This window comes from Scardinius erythrophthalmus, assembly GCF_964197995.2.
Source record: "Scardinius erythrophthalmus genome assembly, chromosome: 1".
Lineage (NCBI taxonomy): Eukaryota > Metazoa > Chordata > Actinopteri > Cypriniformes > Leuciscidae > Scardinius > Scardinius erythrophthalmus.
The window spans coordinates 58,988,803-59,016,662 of NC_138221.1; the positions used below are offsets into that span (position 1 = coordinate 58,988,803).

General features: G+C 37.8%; 2 protein-coding genes across 4 annotated transcripts; one reads left to right on the forward strand and one right to left on the reverse strand.

Annotated features, from left to right (window-relative positions):
* The first annotated feature begins 1,762 nt into the window (after positions 1-1,762).
* Positions 1,763-21,661, forward strand: epn3a (epsin 3a). Of its 3 annotated transcripts, XM_081380503.1 has the most exons (11): positions 1,768-2,053; positions 7,379-8,087; positions 10,762-10,880; positions 13,912-13,986; positions 14,117-14,227; positions 14,843-14,929; positions 15,356-15,494; positions 17,059-17,226; positions 17,571-17,666; positions 18,267-18,494; positions 18,585-21,661. In XM_081380503.1, exons 2-11 carry the CDS (start codon positions 7,490-7,492, stop codon positions 18,872-18,874), a joined length of 1,911 nt encoding a protein of 636 aa, XP_081236629.1. In that variant the 5' UTR covers positions 1,768-2,053; positions 7,379-7,489; the 3' UTR covers positions 18,875-21,661. The 3 variants fall into 3 exon arrangements, with proteins under 3 accessions (XP_081236630.1, XP_081236629.1, XP_081236631.1); XM_081380504.1 differs by lacking the exon at positions 17,571-17,666 and having other exon boundaries at positions 1,763-2,053; XM_081380505.1 differs by lacking the exons at positions 17,059-17,226; positions 17,571-17,666 and having other exon boundaries at positions 1,870-2,053.
* Positions 21,662-23,605: 1,944 nt separating this feature from the next.
* On the reverse strand, positions 23,606-27,193 carry arl16 (ADP-ribosylation factor-like 16). The gene is made up of 4 exons (XM_081372295.1): positions 26,838-27,193; positions 26,267-26,383; positions 25,718-25,833; positions 23,606-25,050 (listed from the first exon to the last, which is right to left on the reverse strand). The coding sequence occupies exons 1-4, from the start codon at positions 26,883-26,885 to the stop codon at positions 24,882-24,884; spliced, it is 450 nt and encodes a 149-aa protein (XP_081228421.1). The 5' UTR covers positions 26,886-27,193; the 3' UTR covers positions 23,606-24,881.
* Positions 27,194-27,860: the final 667 nt, after the last annotated feature.

Below are 27,860 nucleotides of genomic sequence, written 5' to 3' on the forward strand. Positions count from 1 at the left end.
CTTTAATATACTGTGTCTATTTAAAATGGTTGACATTTATTTACAGTTTTTTTACAATCACTTTGCTACTATTTTCAGAACCTTGATGTCATTTTTCACAACTCTAGACACAAAACTCACAACCAATGATTAAAAAGCACATTTTTCAAAACTCTAACCCTTTTCTCAATTGCTTGGATACAATACACATAAAACTTAGATCATTTGTTCATTCAACAAAAATCACCTGTTCAATATGACACAACTTAACATCAAAGTACTACTATTTCAAAAGGCAATTCACACATTACATTTCAAATGAGTGTCTATTCATTTCCTTACATTGATCTAACTATCAATTGATACAACTGCTCAAAATGATAAGTTACTGTTGCATTACTCTTAATGCATAGTTGTATGGAAACAGACAAACAATCTTTCATGTTTACTAAATCATGAAAGTTTCAAGATAACGATCCATGGATATTGTAGTCTAATTGGTCCTTGCTCCACGCTAATTGAGCATGAACCAATTAGACTACAATATCCATGGATGTAGCCTACTGTAATATTTGATCATAATGCTTCATCAGACACTGTGTCTATGGTCCCAAATACTGTATCACCTCTTCAGACTATTTACAGTATTGACAGCACTGCACTGTATAGATAATCACTCTTTTGTTTCTTACAGTACAAGCAAGCAAGTTGAGGAACACTGCATTTGATGTTTTACAGTACTGTCTTTTCTATTCTATTTCATAGCTAATTATTTTTGCTTTGATTCAAATAACCCTATGTTGTGATTGTACTGTAGTGTTTTGCATCAATATATTACAAACTTTGTTCAATGCTTCCACTGTGTCTGTCGTATTCTCTCTACTAGTGCTTTTACAGAGATGTATTTACTGTACATGTAGTACCATAATGAAACCTGTATCACCTATTTTGTTCTACAATATTTAATGATTGTACGAGCAATGACACAGTGAAACTATCGGTTGCTTGTGTGTGGGTGATCTATAGTTATGTTTCAATGGTATTTCACAGTAAATTAGTTTTTTGAACCAATGATTGTGCAAGTGCAAGATTTCTTTAAAGATGTGAATGCACAATGCAGTGTTTTGAACATTGGACAGCCTGTGTTACAAGTGATAACCGTTTTGAGTTTTGTGTCTAGAGTTTTGAAAAATGACATCAAGGTTCTGAAAATAGTAGCAAAGTGATTGTAAAAAACTGTAATATGTAGATTATTTTCAGACAAATTGCAAGGGTTGCAGGCTAAACATTAGCTTTTCACATTTCTGGGTTACACAGAAGCGGAAGTCGTCATAGTTGGGTAAACTTCTAAAGCGATGAATGAGAGAATACATTATATATAGGCTATATATTTATAGGCTATATATATATATATATATATATATATATATATATATATATATATATATATATATAGGCTATATATATATATATATATATATATATATATATATATATATATATATATATATATATATATATATATATATATATATATAACCTTTTCAGCATTTACGATGCTGATGACCGTTAAATCGCGTCATCACAGTCTGTGAAAAGTGTCCATTAGTGGAAAGTGCCATTTTCTATTTTGAGAGCACATTCCCAGCCCAGGCAGAGCTGCATATCTGGTCGGTCAGGTTCGTGTGTGTGTCTCGTTTCAGAGCAGAACGGGTTAAAGACCGACTCTGACTCTGACTGTGCAGTCCTCCCTCCCTCTCTCCCTCCATCAGCCTCTTCCCTCGGTTCACTTTACTAGCCTTTAACAAGGGGGGGCTGTGTTGCCAGCGAGGTTGGCGCCCGGGACGTTTTCGGGATATGTACCAACAACTCCTAACCGGATAAGGCCTCCTCCACAAAGCGAAACAACACAAACACAGAGGCAAAACTTTGAGGCGCTAGACTGAGTTGACCGTCTGGTGTTTTTGAACCAGATTCCAGAAACTAGCAACACTGGAAATATGCGGAGATGTCGAGGGGAGGACAACTACCGATAGGATCCCACGGTTGGGACTTTTATGTCAAGCTATGAGAGGTAAGGACACAAAGGACGTTCAGATGACTACGATTTTGTCACTCGCGAGTCAAAATAAGATTTCCAAATTTTAGGCTACTCTATTATTCCAGCTGAGTCACGCACAGTGTTGCCAACTATTTTCAATGGAAAGTAGCTAACGCCTCCCCTAAAAGTAGCTAAATGTCGCTAAATGACGTAATACGTCAATTAGCATATTTATGACGTCATCGCGGCGTACTTGCGTTCTGCCTGCCTAATGTTTTTTCTCATTAAAATCATGCTCACATACTGTATTTTAATATAATATAATATAATATAATATAATATAATATAGGCTATAGCCGAATGTCCAATAAAACTGTTCTCATTTACTTTTTTTTTTTTTTTTTTTGTCAGACAATAGAACGAGTAGCTATTGAATGACTGTTTTTTTTATATATGTGTAAAATTATCTGAATTGAGAGAGTTCGGGAACTGGGTGAACTAAAGCACTGTGATAGTGAGTAATACAAGTAATAAGCACAAGAAAAGAAAGGAAAATAAAATGGTCAAACTAAATTCTTTAACTATAAAACAAAAGATAAGTGATAAGTCCGTCCGTGGAAACAACACTGCTCATTCACGTCTGTTAGCTGCCGTGCTGCTGCCCTCAGCCATTCACAGAACAGGGAAGACGCAGAGAGAGGTGTGTGACGGCAAGGAGAAAGCAAATCTCGCGCTCGCAGGACTCATGCTGGCAACATTTGGAGGTTACTGAGGTTTGTTCAAAAAGTAGCTAGATTAGTCGCTAGTCGCTTTTTTGAAAAATTGTCGCTGACGGGGTCTGAAAAGTCGCTAAAAATAGCGACAAAGGCGCTAAGTTGGCAACACTGGTCACGCAACCAAATGCATTATGCCGCCTTTCAACAATTCTCTCTCTCTCTCTCTCTCTCTCTCTCTCTCTCTCTCTCTCTCTCTCTCTCTCTCTCTCTCTCTCTCTCTCTCTCCTGCCGCAATACCGCATTATGAAGATGCGAACGCTGCGAAAGTGGCTCTTTATTCTTGTCCCACAACATTGAGAAGCGTTTGAAGGGTTTAAGGGTCTGATTTACTTTCTCAATATTAAAACTATGAGAGGGAAATGAAATGTGGGAGAGCTGGTTCTCCCCACTGATTGAAAGTTGATCTCTTGTGAAGTGGACTAACGTTACTAAGAAAACAAACATTTGGTTAATAAGGCCAGCTATATTGCCATATGATTTATCTGAAATATAACGTGAATATACGCTAACGTTACGCTATTTTACATCTAGACAAAAGTATAGTACAACTTTTCATGTGGAAATTCTGTAGGTTACAGGCAGCATCCTTTTCATTTTAAGATTATTTACAAATATTAAACATTAGCCTATTTCATTGTTTGTGCCCTTTCAGTCTACATTTTAATTTAGTATGCGATCAAATTATGATCAAAATCAATGCTGACATATCTACAAACTTAAACAACAACAACAGAAACAACAACAACCACAAATATACAATAAAAAAACCTTGGTAACTGGGTAAACACCCTACATATCACCCTATACCAAGTGATAAAAATGGGATATTCCTGAAACCACAAACATTTTCTAATTTATATAGTTCTTATTATAGTTAGTTACATAATTCATAACTTCATATAAGCCTATATTTGTATGTGTGTGTGTGTGTGTGTGTGTAGAAATGTATGAAAATGTAGGTATATTTCTTTTATAAATATGCCCATATTTACATAATGCCCATTTTATAAATATGCCCATATAGTATCACGTAGTAAAAGTGGTAGAAAATGACAGCATTTTGTACGACGCCCCTTTTTCGTACTAGCCTACATTAACCCCCTGACGGGTTGGATACGCAGACCTGATTTTTCTAAGAGAAAGGCTTGCAGAGACAGATTCATGTGGTAACTCATTGTGTATTGTGCCCATGTGCCAGCAGGGCTTGTTTTTGAAATTCCACCCTCTTAGCGCAGCGCTGTGTGATCCAACAGACTCTCAGCAGAAATGTGATGTTAAGCAAACTGCTGTTATTGATTGTCGTCTAAAGCCAGTTCAGCGAGAGCTGAATGTGTCACCGCCACGTCAAGGTCATGGCCTGTGCACTAAATATATGAGATCAGGTTCTCATTGCTGTATGATGCATATGGCTTTGATGTGTGCGTTGTCTTTTTTATTCAGGGTGTGGACTTGTTTATATAAAGTTATTAATATTTTTTCAGAGGAAACTAACAGTGACTCTATGGTTTTGCCATTCCAACTACAGTGTAGACTTCTGCAATTAAGTGTAATCAAGCAGTAATATTTCCAGTCTAATAAAAATTAGTAATTATATTGACTTAATAGTTCTGTGACTCATTTATTCACCTTCATGTCATTCCAAAGTATGACTTTCTTTCTTCTGTGATCACAAAATTAAGACTAGACCCAGTGACATTTTTTCACCATATCTTCTTTTGTTTTGTAACGACATGAGGGTGAGCAAATGATGAGAGAATCATAATTGTTGGATAAACTATCCCTTTAAGCTTTCAAGCAAGGCTTTGTCAATCCAACATTTGAGTTTGTCTCGACAGACTTTCATTAGTGTAACTGAAGCTGTGTTGTTTTTTCCATCAGTGAGTAATGGAGTTCCTATTGCCGGATAATGACTTTATATACAATTTCTCATGTTCCCACATTGAGATGAAACACACTAAGAGTTTAGTATGCTTTTAAAATTATATAAGCTCATGATGTTTTTTCTTATAGTTTATCAACACTGTGGATATTGTGTATCTTCAAGATAATACCATTATTTGCATTGCTTAAGACTACAAACGAAAGCACAGAAATGGTAGACTGGCCATTACACCAACAGTATCTGTTCAAAAATCCATTACATTTTTTTTTATGGCCCTCACTCATGAAACACCAGCAGAATTAGTGTGTAAATTGTTCAACCATTGTCTGACCGAAACCCTTCATATATTCATGAAAAAAATAATTAGAATGTGTGAAATGGTCTTAAAACCATTCTTAGAAGAAGAATGTTTTGAAGACCATTTCGCACATTCTAATTATTTTTTTTCATGAACAAGACCCATCGATTCTTGTACAATAGGAATGGTTTACAAGTCTTTGTTTTTCAAATGAAAGCATGTAATTGTGTTAAATGTAGTAAGTCCTGCAGCACGTTTGGTTGACTTGGGATGTGTTGTTTGTACATTTTTGGGTTAGGTTTGTGTTTGATTAAATGTGTCAGTGACCAGGAGGATGTTCCAAATAGCACCTAGATTTTAGTTAGAGTTTGTTCGTGGTTATAGACATGTTCACATATTTGTCTTTCTCTTTTGAAGTGACATAACTGACATTATCTCGGGTCATGTGTTGTGATGTAAGTCCACGTGGCTTTAACACTGATGTATAATGTGAATTTCAAGTTGTGCTGGTTCTAAGCTAGTTTTACCAGTGAAGTTGGGTGTCAAAAGTTTTGCTGCCATTTTTTCCCCCTGCCGCTTTACACTCTTCAATATAAAGGTTCTTTATTAGAATCAATGGTTCCATGAAGAATCTTTAACATCCGTAGAATCTTTCCATTCAACAAAAGATTCTTTATAGTGGAAAAAGGTTCTTTAGATTATTAAAATGTTCTTCACACTAAGAAAAACTGTTCTTTGGGGAACCAAAATGGTTCTTCTATATGGCGTCACTGTGAAAAACCTTTTGGCATCAAGCAGTTTTTCAAACAGACTCCTCTGTCTTCTTCAAGACAGACAGGTAGTAAGAACAAAGTCCCTTTAAGACAAGTCATTTCATTTGGCGGCCATCTTTGAAACGCCTCTCGGGCAGTTCAGCTCCCATCTCTTTGAATGGGGAAACATAAAATTCTCCAAAACTGCAATTGACGCCTCTCGCGGTTCAAGCAAACAGGACTGGGCAACCGTGTTCGTCATTACGTTGTGCGTCAAGTTCAAGGGTTACACTTGGCGTAAATCGATGCATACGTCCGACTGCCGGAGGCTAGTTATCTTAGTTGATAAAGTTTTAAATATGGATATTTTTCTTACACTAATGCATCGCTTCACTTCAGAAGGCCTTTATTAACCCCCGCAGATCCGTGTCGAGCACTTTAATCATGAATAGATGTGCTTTAATGTACTTCCAAAGACATACAGCCATTCACCGCCATTATAAAGCTTGGAAGAGCCAGGACATTTTGTAATATAACTTTGATTGTATTCGTCTGAAAGAAGAATGTCATATACACCTAGGATGGCTTCAGGGTGAGTAAATCATGGGCTAATTTTCATTTTTGGGTGAACTATCCCTTTAAGCGTTGCACATTTCCTCATTCAAAACAATACGAGTGATGCGGCTTGTGTTATTCTGTAGTCTTTGGTAAGACTCACCCCACACTGGCATCCACTGAGCACTGAAATAAACAGATAGTGGTAGAGACACTACACACTTCAGCCGTTTTGACTGAATGGCACATCTTTGATACCCAAGGTTATTGGCACAAATAGTCTAATTTTTGTCTAAAAGACCCAAAGAGCAGATTATTCAGGATGTTTCTTTCAAGTCCGCTTTCTTCAGCTGGTGCTCATTTCTTTGAAGACATGTTGGATGCAGATGATGTGTGTTCTTTGATTCCATATCAAAAGAACTTGTCAGCTGTCAAACGGTACCCTTTGTGATTAATTGTACTGAATGTGGACTTGTAATGCACTTCAAATCTAGATATCTAATAAAGTCCTATACTGAAGTGGGTCCAAAAGCACTCTAAGGTTCAGATTTGCATTTAATATACATTTAAACTATAATACACTTTAATTTAATTGTAAATAACATGCAATTAAATGTCTGAAAACATTGCATTCAGTTCACTTCACACTTAAGTACATTCTTCCACGAGTTTACACTTACATGTAATCGAATAGAGTAAAGAGTAGGCCTATGTGTAGCCTATTTGGCGTGCAACCTGAACCTAGAGTACAAAACCCCCTACAATTCCTGGCTGGGATAGGAACTGGGGTATATAGACCTCTGGCTGATTGGGTAGATTATCAGAACGTGCTCCTCCTGAACTTTTTTTAAAGTGTATTTCTTTTCTTTTCTGTAATAAGTACTCTTTTTTTTTTTTGTAATAAGTTTGCTAAAATCTACTTTTTCACAACACAAGGGTAGGTATTGCCAAAAAAGCTACTGAATCCATTGAAATATCAGTTTGGTATTTTTCCAAAGAAGTCCAGGGATTCTCATCTAAAGTATGTTTCATTGAGATTAGGCATGTTTCTTGTATGAAATGTAAACATTTTATTTTCACCTCTCTTTTCTTCAGGATAACAAAGCTGTAGCAGGAGTTTGCTGAACATTTCGTCTTTGTGGCGAACACCATACTCATTATAAACAAAAGTGCATCCATCGTCATCACCCCACACCCAAAGTCATCATGACGACCTCTTCCTTACGGCGTCAGATGAAGAACATTGTGAACAACTACACGGACGCAGAGATTAAGGTCAGGGAGGCGACGTCCAATGATCCGTGGGGTCCTCCAACCTCGCTCTTGATGGAAATCGCAGACCTGACGTTCAACGTGGTGGCGCTCACCGAGGTCATGGGCATTATCTGGAAGAGACTTAATGACCATGGCAAGAACTGGCGGCACGTGTACAAGGCCCTCACTCTGTTGGACTATCTGATCAAGTCCGGATCAGATCGAGTGACCCAGCAGTGCAAGGAGAACATCTACGCCATCCAGACTTTGCGGGATTTCCAGTACATTGACCGGGACGGGCAGGACCAGGGCATGAGCGTCCGGGAAAAGTCCAAGCAGCTGGTGGCTCTGCTCAAGGACGAGGAGAAGCTAAAGCAGGAGCGATCACAGTCAATCAAGACCCGTGAGCGTGTGACGGGAAACAGCGGTGCCATTGGTTATGGATCTTTACCGCCTCCCTACCCAGGACGCACCACCAGTCAACCCAGCATGGAAGCAGTGTATGTTGAGGAGCATAGCAGGCCGAGAGGCTCACCTTCCTCCTTCAACTGTGAGTATGACTGTTCATACTGTTCATGAATGCAGAGTCACACACTCATGGGGCGTCACTTTGTTTTTAAAAAGTCCTGGAGACAGTTGAATATTAGGTTATGTTTGTCTTTTCATGTAGTTTGTAATACAGCTGTTTCTGAATATGAAGATCTGCATTTTTTCAAAGATCAAAGTATCTTTGAGTTATTGTCTTCCAAAAGACAGAACTGATTCTGATGTTGCCTGAAACGAGTCGTCAGTGATTTACTGTCTACGTAGGTTTGTAAAACATTTACATAATGGCAGTCTGTGGTCTTCATTGGCTGCTTAAGAAAAACGTCTACTTTGACACTCAAACACTGTAGTTATGGCCGAGACTGGAAAGGTGATGATACATGGGACAACTTTTTAAATTATGTTGCTGGGCAATGTTGCTGTCAACGGGACCAATTTAACCATTAAAATGAAGTCCAAAAAAATTTAAACGGAAAACAAATGGAATCCAGAAAAGTTTTAACGGAATTCGGGAAAAAATAAAATAGATTTCTTAGGGCCCTATATTAGCAATGAATATTCATCTTAACAGCGTTGTAATTACTTGTACTAGTAGTGTTATTACTACTGTTACTAGTGTTTTCAAGGATCAAAGTGAGTGTTAGATGACGTCAAAAGGTAATCCAGTATTTTTTGGACGCTCAATACTTTTTAGGCATCAAAGTTTTGGTGTAATGGACTTTCAATGGAGGGGGAGAAATCTCTCAGGTTTCATGAAAAATATCTTCATTTGTGTTCTGAAAATGTACAGAAGTCTTAGTGACACATTTGTTTTCCAATTGATTTCACTGGAATGAATAGTTCCTTCTTTGTCTAGGGATTTTAAAATCAATCAGCTGCTGAAGTTAACTTAACCAATGATTAATCTATGTCAATATTGGGAAAAATGTGTGCACACACTGTTTACATAGAGATGTATATCATACATGGCCTTGTGCTTTTAACCCAAATCAGACATGCTTCTTTCTTTTGGAAGTTCTACTTCCTCATTTTTGTGAGTGTGTGATTTTTACAGTTTTAATGTGAAGTGAAGTGCCTCATGAAAGTGTGGATGACTCCATATAGACTTCATCACATGATTCATGTGTAACTGTGGACCTGATACTCATCTACATTCTTCCCATATTCATTCATTTAGCCTACTCACTAGTTTGAGGCCTATGTTGATTTTTGGAGGCTTCAGGTTGATTTTTGTCGTAAACAGCAATGGTAGTGATAATTCGCCCCAAAAAATGGCAGTCCTGTCTTTTACTCGCCCTTATGTCTTTTCACACTGTATCTTTCACCTGTTGGACATAAAATGCCACCTGGCTTCTTTTGTTTGGCCCACTGTTTTGAAACTGACATTGATGAGTTGCGTTGCATGTCAAAACTGCAAAAATGTGATCAAAGATGTCCTTCCCCTGGATGTTTACAGAGAAACAGGAAACATATTCTGTTTTATTTTCTGACTCATTGAATTCCTCACATATTTATGGAGAAGTAACTCCAGAATATGCATCTGGGGAATGTGTCTCTACAGCACTACTAGATCAGCTGAAACTGTCAAATGCTTTCTTTTACTGATGTATAAGCATGACAATTTAGGAAGAAAAATCTATTTAAACTATTTAAAAAATTACTTTCTATGAGTTAATCAGCTTATCATGTAGTTGATTTGATTAAAATTTGTAATTGACTGACAATTCTAAATTTATTATAGTTTTATAGTTAAATTTTTATAGACTACAGGCCCTCTCTCATACGGCACGATAGACCACATATTCAGTTTCCACAAGGAACTATTTTATAATGTTTAATCCACTGTAATCAAGCCTTTGGGTATGACATAAGGTTCAATGCGGTTTCACTTTTACTGACAATAGACCAACATGTTTGTCACGAAGCCAGGTATTTTGGGAAAGTACAGAAATTTTCCCGTGTTTCCGTGGACACTATTTGGTGTTTACAGGGTAAGATGGTCATGATCCTGAGTAGATGATGTAAAAGGTTGTGATTTGGCCCACAGAGGTGTCCATGGTAATGTTGAGGTATCCGTATCTCTTCACCAGTGCATTCCAGGCCAGACGCCGCCATTCAGAAGCACTGTAGTGGAAGTGATCGCAACTGGAAAACCACAATGCCAGTTTCTGGTTCTTTCGCCTCTTCTGGTCCTGGGGTGTTTTCTCTGCGGGCACACTGCCTCTTTCAATCAATTCAGATGAGGAAATAATTCACAGTGCAGAAAATAAAACAACAATTATGTAAGGGTTAATGTAGAGATATTAAAGTAGCACCAGCATATGTTGTCATGTACAACAATGAAATAATATGAATCATTATACATATACCACTACTAATACTAATAAAATAATTAGTGATGCATTAGAATGACATGCCACAGATGGGTGAAACGCCAGATAAAACCTGTATGGGGGGTTATTATAATGTAAGACCCATCGCCTCGTCCCTCTTCTCCTGCCCCACACAGACACCCCATTGTTTGGACCGCAGAGTTAAACAGGCACAGGAAAGCGATTCCAGCCCGGGCATGGAACAACAGTGATTTGGGTGCTTGTTTAACATTCAGTGGTGGTGCCAGTCCTTTCTCTTCCAAACCAAGAGGTTGAATGAGGCATTTTCTCTTTTCTTCCTCCCAGCCTCCTCTTCCTCGCCTCATCTGGCCCCAGATCTGGAGCGGGCCCGGCCGCAGACGAGCGGGGAGGAGGAACTTCAGCTGCAGCTGGCCTTGGCCATGAGCCGAGAGGAGAGCGAGAAGGTGAGGTTTACACACACACACAAACACTGGGTCATCTGACCAATCATAAAGTACCAATCACAACAGACCGGGTTATCTGACCAATCAGAGCAGAGTAGACCAATCACAACAGACTGGGTTATCTGGCCAATCAGAGCAGAGTAGACCAATCACAACAGACTGGTTCATCTGACCAATCAGAGCAGAGTAGACCAATCACAACAGACTGGACCATTTGAACAATCAGAGCAGAGTAGACCAATCACAACAGACTGGTTCATCTGACCAATCAGAGCAGAGTAGACCAATCACAACAGACTGGTTCATCTGACCAATCAGAGCAGAGTAGACCAATCACAACAGACTGGTTCATCTGACCAATCAGAGCAGAGTAGACCAATCACAACAGACTGGTTCATCTGACCAATCAGAGCAGAGTAGACCAATCACAGCAGACTGGGTCATCTGACCAATTAGAGCAGAGTAGACCGATCACAACAGACTGGACCATTTGACCAATCAGAGCAGAGTAGACCAATCTCAACAGACTGGTTCATCTGACCAATCAGAGCAGAGTAGACCAATCACAATAGACTGGGTCATCTGACCAATCAGAGCAGAGTAGACCGATCACAACAGACTGGACCATTTGACCAATCAGAGCAGAGTAGACCAATCTCAACAGACTGGGTCATCTGACCAATCAGAGCAGAGTAAACCAATCACAACAGGCTGGGTCATCTGACCAATCATAGAGTAGACCAATCACAACAGACCGGGTTATCTGACCAAGCAGAGCAGAGTAGACCAATCACAACAGACTGGACCATTTGACCAATCAGAGCAGAGTAGACCAATCTCAACAGACTGGGTCATCAGACCAATCAGAGCAGAGTAGACCAATCACAACAGGCTGGGTCATCTGACCAATCATAGAGTAGACCAATCACAACAGACCGGGTTATCTGACCAATCAGAGCAGAGTAGACCGATCACAACAGACTGGGTCATCTGACCAATCAGAGCAGAGTAGACCAATCACAACAGACTGGGCCATCTGACCAATTAGAGCAGCCTGGGCCAGAAAATTAAAAATAGAAAAGTAAATCGTAACACCATAACGAACAAAATATATTGTTGATCTTGCACTTACAGGCATATTCAAATCTTTGTTCATTACTAATAAAAACTGAATTTTTTAAGGTTAGTTTGTATAAAATCATTTTTTTTGTCCTCTTCCTCTTGTATCACCTACATAGACCTAAATAGAAAATCTAATTTAAATTGCCTAATGACTATGCAACAAACAAGGTTGAACACTATCAATAGGAAATATGTCATCATTGAAAAGAAGTGCAGCACTTTCATGGGGGAGAGGCTGTATGAAACTATCATCTAATCTGAGACATGTTTTAGTGTGTTAAAATGGCCTTCATGGAGTTAATTTGTCTTCAATTAGAAGTTTGTTACAACTCATTATTTGCCTGGAGGCTTTAGTACAGCACCACATTTCCAGTTAGCATGTGGGCTAATGGTTAGTTTCTGGAGTGCACTGAAGGTGAGAGCGACATGTTGCAGTCTCCCATCAGCATTGTCCAGAAAGAGCTCAGTCGTCATCTGACAGTGTTGTCAGTGTGTGAGGAGAGCACATTAGCATCCACACTCACTGATAATGCCGGTCTAAGTGAAGCTACTATGACTCTTAATGTGTTACTAGACTGTAGCATTGATCCAATGCTCATAAATCAGGCTGAGTGGAGCTGCTAAGTAGGCAATACTTCAGTCAAAGACCCATCAGCCTAGTGTTTTTAAAACACTACCATTCAGAAGTTTGGGGTCTAGAAGATTTTTTTATGTTTTTGAAAGAGTCTCATATGCTCACCAAAACTGCATTTATTTGATTAAAAATACAGTAAAAACAGTGATACTGTGAAATATTATTACAATTTGAATGAAATTGAATGAACTGAATTTTCTATCGTAATATACAGTATATATTAAAATGTAGTTGATTCCAGTGATGTAAAGATGAATACAGTATGATGATTTGACCTTAAAGAAATATTTCTGATTATTATCAATGTTGAAAACAGTTGTGCTGCTTCATAATTTTGTGGAAACTGTGACACACTGGTTTTTCTTCAGGATTCTCTGTTAATAGAAAGTTTAAAAGAACAGCATTTATTTGAAATATAAATCTTTTGCAACATTATAATGTCTTTACTGACACTTTTGATCTATTTAATTCATCCTTGCTGAATAAAAGTATTCATTTATTTAAAAAAAAAAGAAAAGCGGACTGATTTATGAACAGTAGTGTACATATATACAAATAAAATTTAAAAGATGAACTAATTGTTTTTAAAATTGTAAGCATCCATAAGTGTGTAAGTACGGAGACCCTAAAGGGACATCGTGCATTCCTCCTATAAACTTTGCAATCTATTAATTTATAGGGAAAAAACGCATAACACAATCCTGTTGGGGGAAAAAAACAAACATGTTAAGTATATTTGCAGCCACACTAATTATCAGTATACATCAAGTGTGTTAATGATTAGTTAACTTGAAGTGTGCTATTTTTGGAACAACTAATTTTGTACTTAGTATATTTTAGTTGTAATTAAATTGTAGTAAAACATAATTTTAAGTGTATTAAGTGCTAAATTGGAACAACTTCAAGTATACGTAGTACACTTTTAAGTATATGCTTGTTTGGGACTGATTACGTGTTTGATTAGAGATATTAAAGTGTACTTTATTTGTTATAAGTGCATTTGTAAAACCTGAAAAAGCACCTTATTTAATTTGCATGTTTGTTCTATTGTGGTTATTTGTGCTATTATTCTTATTTGGCATATTGTTTACTTGACTTTAGTAGTGTTTGATATTTATATTTTATATTATAAGTATGTAGATTTTTTTCATTTGCATTGTTATTGCATTTTATGTAAAAAAAAAAAAATCTCTGGAATTCTGCTTCTTGATCATTTTGAAGGAGTCATTGCGGTCTGATTTGCTCTTCACTAACCCCAATCCTCTTCTCCTCCAGCCCGCTCCTGTTGTGGATATTGATGAACAGACACAGCTTCAGATCGCAATAAGTCTCAGTAAGGAGACGCAGAAGGTACAGCATTACCAGGAGTCACAGCTACACCTGCCCTTCATTCATTGGTTGCACTGTAGTTTCAGTGACGCGCATGTACTGTGTGTTGTAAGTGACTCTGCTTGTATATTGTCTGATTGTAAATCTCTAGCCAGTTCCTCTTCCTCCTCCTCCTCCTCCTGTTGCTGCTGCTGCCTTGGACATGGATGAAGAGGCTCAACTTCAGCTGGCTCTGAGTCTCAGTAAAGAGGAACATCAGCAGGTAGGCATCTGGAGCACGAGTTGCATGAGTTATTGTATATTAAACTTTACAAGAAGTAGTTTCCCACATCTAAAACTATATCAGCCGTTGGAAGACCGACATGGGGTAGACGTGACATTGAAAATGTTTTTAAACTTCTACCCCTAATTCTAAGTATGTTAACATCATCTTGGAAAAGCACCAATAATTATTTATTGAGCTTAGCTATTTACTAAGGTTTTAAAATCATTAAATCCCAGTAAAAAGCATAAATAATACAAAGTTCTGTCATGTAACTCTAAATGGCGCAGGCGGATTGGTCTTTAACTCAATTAGCTTGCAATCACATGATTTTCTATTGGGCACAGCTGATTGGTTCCTGCTGTATCTGTAGCCAATTAACTTGCTGCTCATATTTACTATGCTTATATTTCAACACAAATCACATTTTGGGAAATAATTGCAATACAGTTTGTGCGCAAGTCCGGAATAGAGATCGGCCAAAATAAAACATAAAAACGATTTATGCATCTCTAGGAAAAAGTATGATAGGATGACTGTGCATACATGTCTTTTGTAGACTTTCTCTCTAAAGTTGTGTTCTTAAGGCTGTCTTCTGTGTCTGTTGTTTGCTAGGAGCAGCGAAGTCGCCAGGGAGACGAGTCGTTGCTCCAGAAAGCACTCGAGGAGAGCAAACGAGAAATGGAGGCCAAAGCTGGAGGAGTATGAGACAACTCTTTTAACCTGTTGTCTGTTTAGAAGCTCTTCTAAATGACTCCTGTGATGCATTTATTTGGAAGAGATAAACAGATTCAAATCTAGAGTTAATCATTCCTACTGTAAACAAGAAGTCAAAGTTACAAATATACATTGACACAAACAGGTACAGTCAGGTGTGGGTATTGTTGTAATTGTAGGAAGGATTATGTATTAGTGGTCAAGCAATTTTGGCACACTTACTGGAGAGATGTAAATTTTAGGGTCGGCCTTATTGTTCTTCGGGCTTTTAGAAACTAGAGGTACTGTACTGCAGTTAGATGTCCCCATTGCAGGATTTTTGTGAACGCTTGTGTATAGATACATACTGTATTGACCTAAAAACTCATTCTGAATGTGCTGAAAGTGCTTTTCTCTCCTTTCCTTTGGCAGTCCGCCATGTTGGATCTTGCAGATATTTTTGCTCCAGCTCCTGATGTGCCCTCTGCTGCCAAACTTTGGGATTCATCTGGAGGCCATAGCGGTTTAGCCCAGGCTGGTCCTCTGAGGTCCGACCCCTGGGATAGTCTGGGTAAGATCTGTGATTGAATATAACTGTATCTCAGCTATTTAAACTCTTACACAGTAAAGGCACACCCAGTATTTTTTGACAGATATGTTTAAATAATAAGGTGCGTTTATTCTATGTAAGGTGTGAGTGCCCATGTTGAGATCACATTGTCAAAATTATGTTTTAGCCTAATGAGCCAATGGCTGTTAGTTGCCACCCAACTGGAGTAAGGATTTATTTACTCACCATAGCCTGTTTTTACTCGCATTTGGTGCAGATGGACTCTTTCAGGTTGTGAAATAAATGAGTCATGGCTGACAAATATGCCTGTGAATAGCGATTAGAATAGGCGTTACTCCGTGAAAATGGTAACCAAAAATGTTTGCTGCATCTTTTTGACTCCGGTTGTCAAAGACGATATCTGAAGATATTTCTGATACTTATACTTATGCTTATGCTAGAATGACAAAGCTGCTCATTTTCAGACTTTCTGTGTACAGAAACTAGAAGTGGCAGTCAGGGTTATTATAAAAACATTTCCATTGTTATAAATAAAAGAAACATTAGCTTTAAAAAAAAAAATAATAATAATAATATATATATATATATATATAAATTCTTTTTTCTTTTTTTTAACTAGTTGCCAGGGCAACATTTCTCATTTTTATTGAATTAACTTTGCTTAACTTGAAGTACTAAATTAACTAATCTGAAATAAAAATAAACAAGAACTCTGCAACAAAATTGCTAAAACTTTAAATAAAACTAAAATGAAAGAAAATCTTCAAATAAAAACTAATTCAACATATTAATAAAAACTAGTCTAGTATCTTAATGATACTAAAATAAAACTGGTGACAATATATTAAAATAATTCATTAATATTATAAATAATTAAAAACCCGCATAATTCCATTACCTGAATATTTTTCATGGTTTATACTTTTCATTACCAATTAATTTACAGGACTTTCACTAGTTTGTGTGTACAGTTTTATTTTTATTTTTTATTTATTTTTTTATTACTTCCAAATAGCAATTTCTATTCAATAACATTTTAGAGCTTGACAAAAATGTAAATTGAGTCATGGGTGACAAATACGCCTGTGAATAGCAATTAGAATAGGCGTTACTCAATAATAATAATAAAAAAACATAATATTTTATCACACTTTTAAAATTCCCTCATGTAGTATATCCAAGTTGTTCAGGATGATGAGAACCCTTGTTCTTAAATAAAAACAGCAGTTGTTATTAAAGGAACAAATTAAAATACGAAACATGATTTCAGCTTACATCCTGATTCTTGTCTGTTCTAGCTTATCGTAAAGCTTGTTTTGTCTTATTTTAAATCATTTTAAGCCATCATGCGGCCCTTTTGGAAGGGAGGCCCCCTGGTTGAGAACCACTGATTTCCCCTTATATCTGTCCAAGACCACTGTTGGTTCGGCCAATGAAATGTAAATCAAAAAATTACATAGTGCACCTTAAAATCATTTGAAATGAAGCAAAATGAACGTAAATGTCCTGCAATACTGCCTTAATAATGTAAACTCCACACACCTTTTGGATTGTGTTCGATCAGAGCCCAGTGGCCTAGTAACCCGTGGCCATGGAAGCTCATGGATGGCACCGTCTGCATTAAGTGTTCGTTCCCAGCCTTGGCCACAGACACATCCTGACCCATGGGACGCCCCCCAGAACTCCTCAAGCCCTGTGTCCATCAATCAGACCTGGATCTCGCCTGCACATGGTACACGCTTAACCACGTCATACCTTACGCAAATAATACATGGTGATACATTGAGTAAATAAAATAACACATACAAGCTATGGCTGGAACACATGCTTGCTAAATATACTAAATATACTAATTGAAGATGCCATTAATTTTTTTTTTTTACTTTTCTAATAATTGTTCCTGTTCTTACTGTGCACAATAATCTGGGTTCGTTTTCCATGAAGTGGAAGACTGTGAATTTGAAATGTGTGTAACTGCTAAATGTTTATTTGTAGCATAGAGATGACCTCGAGTTCGACGTGAACTAAAGGTCAGAAAACTCCAGTCAGTGTTTCATGGGTCTTTAAATTCTCTAGGAACTGGAGTGGATCCCTTTTCTCCCTCAGTTTCTGACAAACAAGGATCTATTGGGCCTCTCAAAACTCCATCGCCTCGTGCAGGAAGTCCCTCAGGCAATCACTGTTCTTCTTGAACTGAATTCTTATTTTTTTTGTTCATATTCATATTAATATATTATTAATATTAACAATTACTACTTTGTATTATAATATATTTCATTTGCTCATTCCATTTATGCATTTGTCTGTGAATAGTTTGATTTTACATTATTTATCATATTTACACTACCTTTCAAAATTTTGGGCTTTTTGAAAGAAATTAATGCTTTAATTCTTTAAATTCATTTTAAGGATTCATTAAATTGATCAAAAATGACAGAAAAGCCATTTATAATGCTACAAAAGATTTTTTATTCCAATAAATGTTGTTCTTTTGAACTTTCTATTCATCAAATAATTTTGAAAAGAAAATGTTTCCACAAAAATATAAATCAGCACAACTGTTTTTCAAAATATTACTGTATTTTTGATCAAACAAATACAGCCTTGGTGAACATAAGAAGCTTCTTTCAAAAACATGAAAGAAATCGTACCAACCCCAAATTTGTGAATGGTAGTGTACACACACACACACACACACACACACACACACACACACACACACACACATTTCAAAAATCTCAATTTTTGTTATTTTTATTTATACTAATATAGATGACGATCTTTTTGATGAGGCTATGGATGGAGGACAGGCAAATGTAAATGGCCACGGTAGTCTTGAGACTTTCGATATGTCTTCCCTTGGCCAAGGTCTACCAAAACATGCTCAAACCGGCAGTACTCCAGAGGCGTTTCTGGGTCCCACCGGAGCTTCACTCGTCAACTTGGATTCACTGATAACCTCCAACCCTCCTTCCAAGAACTTCAACCCATTTTTATCAGGTTAGAATGAACCACTAGTCCAAACTACTACTTGTCACGTGTGTCCAAATCCATATTATTTGAATTGATTTCGGACTTTATCTCATTTAGGGTTGAGCGCTCCATCGGCGGCTAATCCATTCCAACACGAACCACAACCCCGCCTCACACTTAATCAGATGCGTCCCAGCTCCACATCCCCTGTACCCACATCCCTCCCATTTAATGCCTCTCTGCCCATGGGTGCCAGCAACCAGCCCAGCTCCCTTCCCAGTACATTCACACAGTCTGCGCAGGTCCCGCCGCTGATCCCTGGACACCTGCCTCAACCGCTGCTACCCCTGTCAACCACATCCACGCTTGGAGATCCAGACCAACACAATCAGAATCCGTTCCTATGAAAGACTGTGTGAGCAGATCCAAACAAGCTTTTGAAATGACAATTTAACCACCGACTTGACTTAAAACTGGAACACACTTTTTGTAATGTCGTTGCTTCTTTCACGGCTTTCTGGTCTTGCTCTATGCAGTCACTCTTAAGAGGCGTTCACACATACAGTGGTTTGCAGTGACAAAACCCATTCACGTTCAACAACAGCAACCGTTGATAATTCAATGCGGCAAAATTGAGAAATGTTAAATGTTATGCACGAGTCGTCATGCAATGCGGAGAGCGGATAATATATCCATCTCCTGCGAGATACTGTAGTTAAGTGGCATTGATTGATGTCGGTTTGGTGAGTCTTGGCCTTACCAAAGAACTAGTGGCAACAAAAACCAACTGTGGCGTCACATCTGGGCCAAAAAGATGCATTTGATCACAACGCAAAGGCTACAGCCAGCTGACACATTCATTCTGCTTCTGTGTGCGAGGAAATAACTCTCCACACCAGCAGGTGGCAGTAGTCTGTATTTGAATTCAAAAAGGGAAACTGGAAGTTTAAAAATATATATTTTTTTATATTCTGAAAACCTCATCCCTATTCCCTAATTCCTTCGAAGGGTTTACCCTCCAGAGTGAGGCCTCGAAGGGATGAAGAGTGTTGTGGAACTAAAAAACTATTCCTTCTAACACGAGCCAATTAAGAAGGTGGCATCATCACACAATTGTGTACGTTGCTGACCTGTGCAAATAATCATGGGAGTGTTTATCAGTCGTAACCTTCGAAATCTTTAATTCCAAAGGGTCCTTTTAAGTGGCAAATTTTGAGCACTTCGTTTTGGAACGACCCTTCGTTTGGGGCTTTTGCACCGGGTAGTTCTGGGAACTCTGTTAAAGGAACGAGCCACTAGTGTGTTTCCACGAGAATGTTCCCCTAGGGCCGTTTTCCTGGTTGCATTCGCATTGCCAGTAGGAATGTCACGTAAGCCATCACTAACATCCTGCCGCTCTGGTTGTTTTGCGGGACTTTTATTTTGACATTCTCCGTCTTCATTAGTTTACGATCTGTTTAACAGTCCATCTTATACGATATTAGATAGAACTGTTACACATTGAGAGTAAACGGTATAAGAAAAAGTATTATAGCGTTTGCCATGTTATTGATACCCAATGTCGCTTGCTGAACAGAAATATATAATCGTGTTTCGCTTGGTTCCCTTAAAGTTGCGTTGGATTTGTTCCTTAGCGTAAAGGTTGAGAAGTGCCTGGCCCATCTATCGCTGCTTTCCATGTTTGTGGAGTAAGTATACAGGCTATAAACTCATCTAGTTAAAATGGCGGGTGTTTCGCATGCGTTCGGCCAATCGGTGTACATCACTGGTAGTTGGATTAGACCGTACTCTGAAGTGGGAGCTAATTTAGTCCCCACAAAAGGCATTCCTAGAACCAAAAATAGTTCCCAGTTCCTGTGTGCGAACACACCAAAAAGTGGGTACTTCCACCATTAGTTCTTGGAACTATGAAAAGGTTTGAAAAGTGCAAAAGCCCCTAATACGGCAGGCATGATTGTTCTCACTCCAAAGTGCCATTCGGAGGCCTTTGGAACGCAAATTAAACCCATTTGAAACGCAGCCTTATATGTGTGCCCTTTTTACTTTGCCATTTGTTTTAGTCCATCACTTTTGTTTTTCTTCTTGTGCACTGGTTCAGATCTATCTCAATCACTTGCTCTGCCAGCAAATCAAGTCACACTTATTACAGATTGTTTCAAAGCAACTTCACTATAATAAACAGGCAAATAACAGAGTTAATGTAAAATGAATCAATTATGAAACGCGTTCAATTGCAGCTTTACAGAAGACAGTTTTTTAGCTCAATTTAATGCAATGTTGAATTTGATTCAACGGTGCAGAACACACTGCAAAGACTAGCCGACTGCTGGCTTGGTGTGTCGCGGCCTTTACTGTGAGCAGTTTTACCTTTCTACAAGGTTAAAATGAAAAATTGTGTAGAAAATGGTTTACAGACACTACATCCCAGTTGTCATCGTATTTTCAAAAGATTTTGACCAATAACATTAGGGCATCCAGCAACAAGAACATCAATCACAACCAGCAATACAGCCACTCGTCGACCTCCAGTCATTAAACCCATGTATGTGTGAACGCCTTTAATTTATAATCATATGTATGAATGTCAACTATGCATTACATGGCAATACAGATTGATGCTGGCTTTATAGGAAATGACAAATAAATGACACAATTTAAAAGTTGAGAATATTTAATCCAACTCCTGCAGCATCAATATCTCCTTTAAACACCTCATACTTTAAGTATTATAATAGATTTGGAAAGGATAATGCACTTGTTACTCGTTCCATAAAACCCAGTACATAACTAAGCACAAGTCCAAAGACTCTTATACAGTTTTATCTATCATATTCTGATTTCTAGCTCTGCTTTAGTGTCTCCTTATCAGTCTGGAGTATCTGATGACTTTCAATGCTGTCCTTTAATTTAGTGGTGTCTGAACTGAACACATCCTGATGGCTCACTCTCACCAGTATGACAGAAAGCGAAAAAAGGGACTATGATTTTGGGGCCAATAATTTAAGTCGCAAAATGTAACAGTATAATGATTTTGTAATATTGGGCATTGACTGTTGAATGAATAGACCTCCAGCAAGAGAATGTACTTTCTGTGGTGTTCAGAATGAATTGATGCCACTTACTAACCGAATGTAAGAATGTGAGACTTGCACATGACATGTTGCTCATCGAATACAAGGATGGAGATGAAACTGAATGGCATGTGTGGTTTATGTTTGTTTATGGTTCATACATCATGCTCTCCACCTCTGGCTTGTCATTGCTTGCACAAAGTGTATACAGTGCTAGTCAAATGTTTGAACACACCTACTCATAAGTTATTCTATTTTTTACTTTTGAGAAAACTATAAAATAACATATTGAAGGATGGAAATCAATTAGTGAGCAAAATGTCTCATATAGCCTTTAATATACAGTAGTCAGCATTTGAAGTGGAACAAAACCTTTCATCACAGTTATACATGAATTTTGAACAATACCCGTTCTTGTCTTGGGACAACTTTGATTAACTTTTTTGTTCCACTTCCCATGTTGACTACTGTATCACACAGAATGCATTTTTGAATTGCACTGCAATACTTTTCCATCTTTTTTCAATGTAAACATGCAGTAGACGGGCATCTTTGACCAATAATCTTTGACACAGCGTTTAAGTTAAAATTACTTTTAAAAATGTCTTGACACCTTGCATTTTCTCACATTCAACTGATCACGTTTCTCAAATTTTTTGGGTAAACACTCTTCACTCAACTGCTCCCATTCCACTTCCCTGCGTCTTGCGTTTTTGCATTACACTGCATTGCTTTTCCTTTGTTTTCTCTGTAAACATGCACTTGAAGGACCGTTGCACTCACATCTCACATCTTTTGCTGTGTCTCGCACAAGACAGGGCTTTCTAAAGATGTGGTGCACTTTTAATTGACGTGTCTCTAGACTTTTTAGTTTTTACCCAGTCCACTGCCCATGTCTCACAAAACACATTCGGTGTGAACGGCTCTTTATATGTTATATTCTTTAACTTGATGTGTGTACCTGAAAATCATACTTGAGTAAAAGTACAGAGACCTTACAGCGAAAATTACTCCATTACAAAGTTACAAGTCACCAAGTCCATTAAGACTTGAGGAAAAGTCACAGCTTAGATTAAGCCAGGATTAGGCCGTCAATTAGGACATTTAAGTAGCTTTTATAAACGTGCCTTAGAAAAAAACATTACTGGTGTGAATCTTGAGACAAAACAATGGCACTGACTTATTTTAAGATATTCCAGCACAAGTTGCTTTCAGTTAAAACAGCTCAAACATGCAATTTTAGTCTGGGACTAGATTTAAGCCTTGTCTGTGAAACTGGCCAATAGAGTATCTGATTTGAACAGTACTCAAGTATTTTACTTGCACTGATTGTAACACCTAAGAGACATGCCAGTGAAAAATAATGTTGATTTGTGAGGAGGGCAATCACATGATTATTTTCTAAAATCAATATAAAACTCACCTCAATATCGCAATAAATCAAGGTCGACAAAACAGCCTCTTAAACATCTAAAAACACTCAAGTCTCAGTTCTCAAAAAGGACACAAGTAAACCAATATCCTTCAAAAAGGTTTCTTCAAAATAACAGTTAGATAAAATAGTAATGAGTAAAATGAAATAGTCAAAGCCCAGTTGCACTAGATGTTCTGGTTTCGGCTTCAGTCACAACTGCTCATCTCATACATGAAACCCCTGAGATTCAGAAATGACCAGATAATGCACAGTGAAAGAATAAAGTATAAAGTAGCCTTGTTGACAAGTTTGGGTGAGTAAGAGCAAAACACACAGGATAAAGTACCTTAAGTGTCCTGCAGATGGTGATACTGCTTCTTCTGTAGCAGAAATAAACTGATGCAGAATGATGCCCATGCAAAATGTAAACAAGTAATTGCATTACATCACAAATGTATTGGAGTAAAGACTTTACTTGTGCAAAATTTAGTCAAGTATAGAGTAAAAGTTGCTAATATCTTTGAAAACCACAAAGCAGCCAAAAAGATAGTTAAAGATCCTGTACCTGATATTTTTTTCTTCTATTTGGGCAAAATGGTTTAAACCCCAAATAATATATTTAGAAGCAATCATCTGAGATAAAAACAGGCTTTATGATGCCATCTACTGTTTATTATAGAGGATTGTAATAGATGAGAAGCTCGTTCCAGGGACGGAAAGTCTTGGCCAATAACATGCTCAGGAAAAAGGGGGTTGCACATATTGAACTCAGGGACAACAATTATAAAATTAGCGAGTACATCATGAATCCATTTTCCAAACCGTGTTTTTGTCTTAGCCTGAATCACTACGGTCCCCCTATAATAAGTGTTTATATTCTGACTGTTTTAGACTGGATCAGGTCGTACCGCTGTGGAGTATCCCAGTACCTGCGTGACTCGTCATAGACATAAACAGAGAGAAGTCGCTCCGGCTACAATGTTCTTCCACAAGACGCATACAGTTCTGGTTATTAACCACTAGAGCGACAAAAGTTACTGACTGCAGCTTTAAGTTCAGTTACTAATTACATTTACTTAAAGTCCCCCTGTGGTGAAAATCAAGCTTTTAATGTCGTTTATATGTCTATGTGGTGTTTTTAATGTGCTTAAAGACAAACCATGTGCAAATTCAAAGTCGACACCATTACTGAGTATTTTCTCCTTAAAACTGCAGCGAATCAAAGACAGTCTCAAAAACACGGTTTGAAATCGCTGGTGTTTCTGACATCACAAACTACCTTGTAACCAATCAGATCAACGTGTTTTCGTCAACAAGTGGATCTCTGAGCTGGTGTGAGTGAGTGGAGGCGGGGCTCATTTGCATATTCATAGAACCACGTATACTAAATGAGGCAAGGGTGTAGAGTTTCGTTCAAGCTATTTTAAGGCATGAGAGATTTTTCAAGAAAAAAACTTTAAATATGTAATTTTGGTGATCAAAGATGAGTTTTAAAGGATAAAATGATTGGCTACAGGGGGACTTTAAATACTTTACACCACTGATCCTAGGATGCATTCACAACATTTCAAGACAAGAGGGAAAAATCCAAGTGTTTAATGGTTGTGTTTTGACCACTTTGGATCATGGTGAAAATATTCTTTCATTGTGTGGAAAAGAGCCGCTCAGAGACTCTTCAAACTAACTATTCCACAGAGCGCAGGAAGTCACACGAGAGTCGTCAAAAGACCACCAGTTCTACATTTGGCCACGGTTGTTCCTCAAATGAATGTTTGCACAGACATGTGGCGCGGGACTGAGTCGAGCTACTGTAACACAGCAGCACTGCGATGACTGGAAATCACAAACACATCTTCACGTCACATTTATCAGATGTTAACTGTGACCTGTGATATAATATTAGCCCCCAGTTCTCTGCATCCACATCTCTCATGTATCAGAGCGGTTTGGAAACAGCCAGGCGAGCACATCCTGAAGGCCCTGTCCCGAGCGCCCACTGATCTCCAGTGTTGTGACTGACTGAGGCGCAGTTCTAATGATGTCATCAATCCTGAACAGCGACTTCAGCTCCACAAGAGACATGGAGCACGGAAGATCCCTGAGGAAAGAAATGTATTTAGGCGGAAATGTAAGAGCGATAGGCTTAGCATGACTTAGTACTGGATTTATTGAATTAAATCAACAAGGGAGACAGCAGCTGTTTCCATCCACCTATTTTGGGATATCTCATAAAAAAAACACCACTGGATAGAAACTATAAGATGCGCATAAAATTACGTATGCGCTCAATTGAAGTTTTTATTTGATAAGAAGACATGTGCATAAACTATGACGGAAAAACATTTACTGAATGAATGTGACTTTGCCTCATCAGAGGATGTGATTGGATAACTGGACTAACCAGCAGACCAATCGCATCACAGCATCTCTAATGTTGGTTTGATCGTTCTGAAATGCCTGAGCCGAAGTCGATCATGAATGATTTGCTTTAATTCCCTCCCAGAAGCGTCTCACACGATTGCGTTCCCAAACATCAGGCATCTGAACGCAAGATAACACGAGCGTGTTTATAGAGTCTCGCTCAGAATAAAGAGTCACAGTGGCTTCGCCGATTTCAGCAACTTCCATTTATTGGAGATATTTTGCTCTCTTGAACACATGGGATGGAAACGCTGCTTTATTCGCAAATGAATTATGCGACATTCCAATCAAGTTAAAGTGGTAAGTTTGGATGTAAGCGTAGCTGGTGTGTGACCTCTCCTGACCTCTTGTTGAAGAGTATGAGCACAGCGGCAGCGTGAAGCGGCTCCGAAGAGAGAACAGACAGCAGCTGGACGCAGGATGATGAAATCTGGCCAATGTTGCCACAGTCCACCACAAACTACAAGGCATAAAGAACAAATGCATATCAATCGTGATGGACAACATGATCATACTGTAAATGTACATACAGTCTCTCTCCAGGACTCTCAAAACAATGAAGAGAAAACCTGCCAATAATCTTCACGTCCAGTGGTTGATAATCGAGGGATTCGACGAGCAAAGCCATTACCTTCAGCCATCTGAGTTACTGAGATATCCACTACCAGTCAAATGTTTGAACACACTTCATTCTTCAATATGACAGTCTGTTTTTCACATTTTTATATACAGTAAATTCATAACTCACAACACATATGGATATATGGGAATTAAGTAGTGACCAAAAATGTTAAGCAAATCAAACCTTAAACCTCTATTTTGGCTTCTGTACTGTTATATATTTAAACTTATTTCTTTCTCGTTCACTTATTTCTTGACTTGTTGATACTCACTATAACGGATGTGCAATCTAAGTAGTATTTTGGCCAAATGGGCCCCATACAGCCTCCCAACTCTCGTACTGTTATTTTCTTCCTCCGACATATGAGGTCTGTGAGGTTGGTGCCGACCTAGAAAAAAATAAAGAAAAGATACTACACACAATTATTATTTAATTTCTAATCATCTTTTTGAACAGTCCCCAACTTATTTCCACACACACACACACACACACACACACACACACACACACACACACACACACATATATATATATATATATTAAAATAAAAGCTAGTATTTTGAATTGTTTTTGTAAATATATATATATATATTATTTTACTCTAATGCATTATTAAAAATACTTTGTGATTTAAAGAAACTATTAAACAAAAAAATTAAGACATCTTCATTTCCAATGTTTTCCAAACCTTTCATTTGTATTGGGCTACTTTAGTTTTAGATCGCATAATTCAATTGACTTCAACACTAAAACTCACTGTTTGCTTTATACTGCGTTTAAAACATTACAGAAAGCTTTATTTTACTGGGCGAACAGCATTAGTGTGAAGAGGAGAAGCTCACCGTGGGAAGAGTGACGGGCGCTTCACCCAAATCCGCATGCGCGTCCATCTGACACAACTGTTAGTCTAGATAAAGGAGTCATATTCGTTGACAGTGGGTGAGAAATTATAATAAGAAACAATTATATATTTAGGAAGGCAGTCTGTCTTATGTAAACAGCTGGTAAAGGATATTCTGTAGTCGTTTCAGTAAAAGCGTTTTTCCAACTCCAGTTGCACCGAGCAATAAACACATCGCCTCGACCACTCAGTCTGCTCACAGTTTCTGTCTCAGAATAATAATAGCGCTGTTTCAAAGATTTCTGTTCTACACATACAAGCATTACATGGAGAGATTTCCTGTGTCGCCACGGCAACGATGCTATTTACAAAATAAAAGTCTCCATGTTTCCTGTATGATTATTGTTGAGGATTCATCGCTCCCTCTGGTGAGCTGTAGCAGATTTGCTCTCCAAACCCATATATCCTTAGTGAAAGAGCAGATTGTAACTTGTTGTACTAAATGTACATTTGTAGTGTACTTCAAGTCCTAAAAGTATATTTTGTAAAAACTGCATGCCTACTTACAGTTAATAAAATATTAACGGAAAAGGGCAACTTTCATGACTATATTTCTTAACACATTTAAATACCAAATTAAAAGTTTGACTTTAAAAGTACATATTGAATCGTTATGTTTAAAAAATTGTCGTGATTAAAAGTAATACTCTTATTTTGATGTGTTGGCACATGTAAAATGGCTTACTTTAACTATAGTGTCAAGTATGTTTTAAATGTATTAAATTGCAACTCAGATAATTACAAATGAGTAATTACAAGTAGGCCTATGTTTAAATACATACATGACATACATGATTCACAGAAATTGCATTAAAAAATATATTTTAGTCTGCTATGCTATGTCTACATTCAGCAGGGCATTTTATATTTCAGAGACAATAGAAGAAAGTACAAAAGGATTAACCACTGTGTGTCAAAAAACACTCTTAAATTCAATAATTGGATTTAATATATGCATTTTAAC

Coding starts and splice junctions, on each gene's coding strand:
- epn3a (XM_081380503.1), top strand. CDS start 7,490: ATGACGACCTCTTCCTTACGGCGTCAGATGAAGAACATTGTGAACAAC. Junction 17,667..18,266: donor TCGTGCAGGAAGTCCCTCAG/GCAATCACTGTT, acceptor ATACTAATATAG/ATGACGATCTTTTTGATGAG. Junction 18,495..18,584: donor CTTCAACCCATTTTTATCAG/GTTAGAATGAAC, acceptor TATCTCATTTAG/GGTTGAGCGCTCCATCGGCG.
- arl16 (XM_081372295.1), bottom strand. CDS start 26,885: ATGGACGCGCATGCGGATTTGGGTGAAGCGCCCGTCACTCTTCCCACG. Junction 25,834..26,266: donor TAGATTGCACATCCGTTATA/GTGAGTATCAAC, acceptor TATGCCTTGTAG/TTTGTGGTGGACTGTGGCAA. Junction 25,051..25,717: donor CTCATACTCTTCAACAAGAG/GTCAGGAGAGGT, acceptor TTCTTTCCTCAG/GGATCTTCCGTGCTCCATGT.